This window comes from Polistes dominula, unplaced genomic scaffold, assembly GCF_049000335.1.
Source record: "Polistes dominula isolate Pdom_NZ unplaced genomic scaffold, Pdom_raw_medaka contig_29, whole genome shotgun sequence".
Taxonomy (NCBI): domain Eukaryota; kingdom Metazoa; phylum Arthropoda; class Insecta; order Hymenoptera; family Vespidae; genus Polistes; species Polistes dominula.
Window position 1 is genome coordinate 2165942 of NW_028300865.1, and position 5256 is coordinate 2171197.

Here is a 5256-nt window from a genome sequence, read left to right on the forward strand (position 1 = left end):
AACATTTATATTTCCATCTTATGAACATTTTGACTTGTCGGTAAAAATGTTCAGAACAGTAATTACAGTTATATAAACCAGATGGTGTTTTAACAATGAAATAGTGTTTTAAGTTTTGCATAAATTAGTTTGATTTTTAAATCTAAACTTTCCTAGGTAATTTAAAAAGATTGTTAGCCCTGTATATCCTTGTTGTTACTAGTTGTTACCGGAATAACATGTCGAGGTCAGAACGTCACTCATGTTTCAATATTCGTTGAAGAAACGTTTTCGTATACGATTAATGATTGAATTGTATGAGTACGAAAAATATTGAATTAAATAATTAAAAATGTCGCTTTGCTTTCGTACCATTTCAAATAAATTAACATCGTTTGTAAATACGAGAAAACAAGTTACGACTATCGATTGTCGGTTGCCAAAAAACATAAAATCTTCGTCATTTTTGAATGAGGTAAGTTGAATTATAAGAAAATAATGATGTTTCTCATTCTACGTAATGTAATTACATTGTAAAATTGTTTTTTATAAATTATAATATTTTTACATTGCGTTGAAAATATGTAATAACAATAAAAATAAATGCCGACATTTCCTAACCTCACAAAACCTTACATAACTGGCATGAGTGGCACGACTCAACGTTTAACGTTGTGTGGTATTGTTAGAATATTAAAATTGGTTTGTTTTTTTAAAGTTTGTATTTTTATTTATTATCTTTAATTAAAGTTTCAAATAATAATAATAATAATAATAATGTTAGAAGTTGCATCATTGTTCACAATTATATACATTATATTGATTATCATTTTTATGCATGTATGAATTGTTTTATTTGTTTATTATATATTACAGTTTTTGGGAGCTCAGACTACGGTGGATACAAAAACAAAGTTAACAGATAGTTATTACGATATTTATACAGACGTTTATTCATTCCATCAGAAATTGGACAAAGAATTGATTAAGAGTTGTAAAAAAAATAAAAATGAAATTTTACATATACCACAGCAGAGTTTGACTAATCACAGTAGGTTCTTAAATACAGAACCAGTTTTAAATCATTTGTTGCTATACAATGTTAATATAGATTGTAAAAAAACGAAAAATGAATATCCAACGAGAGATGATATCTTCTATAACGTAAATAATAATAGATTGTGTTCTAAAAAACAAATGTTGAATACTGTTGTTAATAATCATTTGAAGCAAAATAATATTTTACTTACAAATGGTGGAATTATTAAATCGCAACAAGTTAATGATCAAAAATCGATTCGAAATCAGGAAGGTAGACCATCCAAAGAACAATTAGAACATATATTTACTTGTCTTAGACAAGACGTACGTATTTATACTAATTTATTCAAATCTTGTACAAATCTTTTTTTTTTTTTAAAGAAATAATTTGTAAAGTACATTATTTTTCTTTTCAGTTACCAAATTTTTTCATCAAAACATTAGATTACACAATATATTCCCCAAATTTAATATTTATTAATAATATTAAAGGATCAGAAACGAAGTAAGTATATTATGAATGTTTTTTTAAATTTTGGATGTTTTTTTTTTTAACTTATGTTAGATTAAACTTTTCAGGGGTATTTTTAATTACATGAAACAACTTACTTGGATAAGAACGATTGGTCATTTAAAATTTGCATATGTAAAATTAGATGTATTAAAAATAACAATGAATCCAGAAGATGATACGATAAAAGTGCGTTGGCGAATAAGTGGTATTACAGGGCTAAGAGCACTTTTTACATTATGGAAATTTAAATTGTGGAAAATGAAGGAAGCTTTAAATGATGCAGAAGTGTACGTATTTATATTAATGAATTATTAGATTAACAGGAAAAATTAAAATTTATTATAATTTCTAGATGGTATGATGGATTTTCCACATATTATGTTGGTGCTGATGGTAAGATTTATAAACATGTAATGGACAAAATGATGCCCGATCAAAGTAAACTTTACGATAAAGAAAAACCAACAGAAGTTGCTACAAAACTTGCGATGTTCGTAGGATTAAAAAATTTACAAACGCAAAATAGTTTAAATGAAATAATTACAATATTGAAACCATATGGTCATTGTAAAATGACGAAAAAATTAAAAGATTACACGAGTAGTGAAATAAACACAATTTATGTATATTAAATATAATTCGCGTATATCGAAACGCTTGTTAAAGCGCTGTAATTTTTTTTATAGCGCGCATCCTTGTAATAATGAAATTAGATATTACATCATAGATTTTTTGAAATCTCGTTTAATTTTACATAATATGTAAATAATTTTGATTTTACAAAAAAAAGAAAAAAAGAATAAGAATATATAAAATCAATGTAATATTTACGAATCAATGTATGTATTCAAAAATATCTTTATACTTTTTATTTATAAAAAGTTATTAACGCATTGAATGCCATAGGGGAATCAACAGTGATGATCAGTGTAAAACCAAAATTATTATATAATTCAAGTAAATTATAATGATCTTGGATTTTTCAATATTTATCATCATTACTACAATGATGTGAAGAAATATGGATGTTTTGTATTAAACCACTTCAAAACAAAAGAAAAAGGTAAATCAATAGATTATTCCACAATATGTCACAACTTTAAATGTTCATTCATAAAAAAAAAAAAGAATAATTTACGAACGTAATAATTTGTATAATAAATTAAAAGATTAAATTAATTTATAATAATGTTAATTTATGATTATTATATTTAATATTTATTCTATATACCAATAATGGTGTACATGATTTACAGTATTTTCCATGCTAATTGTTATATGTTTTGCTAAAATACTCGAATAAAAATTAATTATAATGTTATTTATATCTTTTGTCTTTGTTTTAATAATAACACGTAAAAATATAAAAATACGAATAGGTAAATAAGGTAAACTTTTATTATTCATTAATTGTAATTATTAATTTAAATTATTAAATTTATTAAAACTTTAATATATAAATATAGTTCATTGCAGTTTTTCTGTTTAATTACAATATACATTTGTATTTCTATTTAAAAAAAACTTGGAGGAGGATAGTCTATTATAAAAATATGTAAACAATTCAATTGCATACAAGACCTGAAAACAAAACCACAATTATTATTACAGAGTTAAATCGATATATTAATAAATTATTATTAGTAATTAAGTAATGTTACCTAAATAATCATCCATCAATGTTCCTATTGCAAACTAGAACAAAATAAATATTTAACTATGATTATTGTATTTTACAAATATTTATATTAATAATAATAATAATAATATTTAAATTGAATACTTACAATACCAGTAGCATCAACTCTTGTTCCAACTATTTTTAATCTTATTTCATCATCAGCTTGAATGATCACGTCCTGAAAATGTTTAATTCAAAGAATTAATATTTTTGTTACAGTAGTAATATAAAATAAATAATTAAGTTTTATATACAGCAATAATTTACCTCTTCTTTTGATTTGTAACATGGTGGATTAACATTGGGACAAAATTGCATTTCTTCTGGTATTGACTGTAAAAATATTTTACATATTTATTCAATAAAATATATATTTAGTATTTTAATATAAATAATTATTTTGTGATATTTACATGATGAGATATAAAACAAGATAATGGTCCTATTTCTGCAAACATTCCAACCTGTAAAATTCAATGCGTTATTATTAATTATACTTGTATGAATATATATATATATATGTTAAACAAACACATACATTTTCTTCAATATTGTAATAGTTTACCTTGTTTACTTGTGTTACAATTGCATCCAAAACTTCACCTTTAAATGGTCTAAATACAATAGCTTTATATTTAACAGGATAAACAACAAAACCTTCTCCTGGTTGTATTATACCAGCACCGATATTATCTATAAGTGTTACTGCTATAACAAAGCCATACCTAAAATATTATTTAATATAATACCTGTTGCATTATGTTTATAAATATGAACTTACTTTCCAGTACATGTTCCTTCAACTTCTGTATAAAGTTTTTGTTTAACTATTTCAAGCAGTTGAGGTCCAAAATATCTTGGATGTAACAAGACTTCTTGTTCCAATGATATCTACATTAATTAATAAACATATAAAGAGGTTAACTTAAATTTAATACAAAAAAAAAATACAGAAACTATAAAACAATCACTTTTACATACGTGATAGAACATTTTGTTTGTATTTAAATTAAATTTTTTCAAAAAATTCCAAAAATACAAATGAATTGTTTATTTTGACAAATGTTTATACCATGTTCACCATGTAAATATTGTCAACAACTTAATAGTTGGCAAGATTGGGTATCGGACATCTTGGAACAAAGTAACAATACGAAAATGTATTTACAGTTGTGAAGGATAAAATGTTTTTAATTTGTCTGTATAAAAATTAAATTTTAAAAAGGGTCCTTTTTTTAAACAAATATCATTTAAAATGATCAATTTATTTATAAAATTAAATGTGCATTGGTTTATTAACAAATTTTTTCGAAAAGTCAAGCGGAAAATTCCTAGAAATTGTACTAGCATTACAACGCCATCTGCAAAATGGGACCGTCTTCGCAGTGCTTACTATCGTCCACTAAGTGGTCAAGGTGTTAATTTTTTTACCAACCGTTGTTGATAAGGTAAAAAGTGACTTTCCCTGATTTATCGACCGTATAAAAAAAATTAATTAAGACTGGGACCACCAGTGGGCGATAGTAGTGACGACTAGAACCATTTAAATATTTTTTAATTAAATGTTAAAGATTTCTCAAAATGTTTATAATTATATAAAATATATTGTGCTATTTATAACAAATAACATTCGTCAGTATAATAGATTGCATCAAATATTGCTATTTAGTATCAATGCTTATATTTACCATAACTTTATATGATTTTAATTTTCTCCATAGATCTTAGATGGAACTAGTGTTCACAATCGTTTAATTAAACTATAATATGTGTATATATATATATATGTATATATTTGTTTAATTAAAATTTAATTTACAAAATTAGATTGCATTATGAAAGATCAGATGTTCGTGATAGATTTTGTTAATTATTATCAAAATTTACATTGAAAATGTTAATTTTAATTAACATCTATTAAAAATAGAATTTAATAAATAAGCAAATGAACTTTTAACGTCGTATTTATATATAATATTAGAATTATTTAAAAAAACAAATTGTATTTTAATTTAAACAATTATATATAAAATTTAAAGAA

General features: G+C 23.6%; 2 protein-coding genes across 2 annotated transcripts; one reads left to right on the top strand and one right to left on the bottom strand.

The window, feature by feature from the left end:
• The first annotated feature begins 171 nt into the window (after positions 1–171).
• LOC107066467 (uncharacterized) lies at positions 172–2855 on the top strand. Its single transcript, XM_015321115.2, has 5 exons — positions 172–454; positions 856–1344; positions 1437–1525; positions 1600–1821; positions 1887–2855. Exons 1-5 carry the CDS (start codon positions 332–334, stop codon positions 2164–2166), a joined length of 1203 nt encoding a protein of 400 aa, XP_015176601.1. The 5' UTR covers positions 172–331; the 3' UTR covers positions 2167–2855.
• An 89-nt stretch (positions 2856–2944) lies between these two features.
• On the bottom strand, positions 2945–4356 carry Rpb7 (DNA-directed RNA polymerase II subunit RPB7). The gene is made up of 8 exons (XM_015320902.2): positions 4197–4356; positions 3997–4106; positions 3781–3940; positions 3629–3679; positions 3483–3548; positions 3322–3393; positions 3196–3229; positions 2945–3115 (listed from the first exon to the last, which is right to left on the bottom strand). The coding sequence occupies exons 1-8, from the start codon at positions 4206–4208 to the stop codon at positions 3099–3101; spliced, it is 522 nt and encodes a 173-aa protein (XP_015176388.1). The 5' UTR covers positions 4209–4356; the 3' UTR covers positions 2945–3098.
• Positions 4357–5256: the final 900 nt, after the last annotated feature.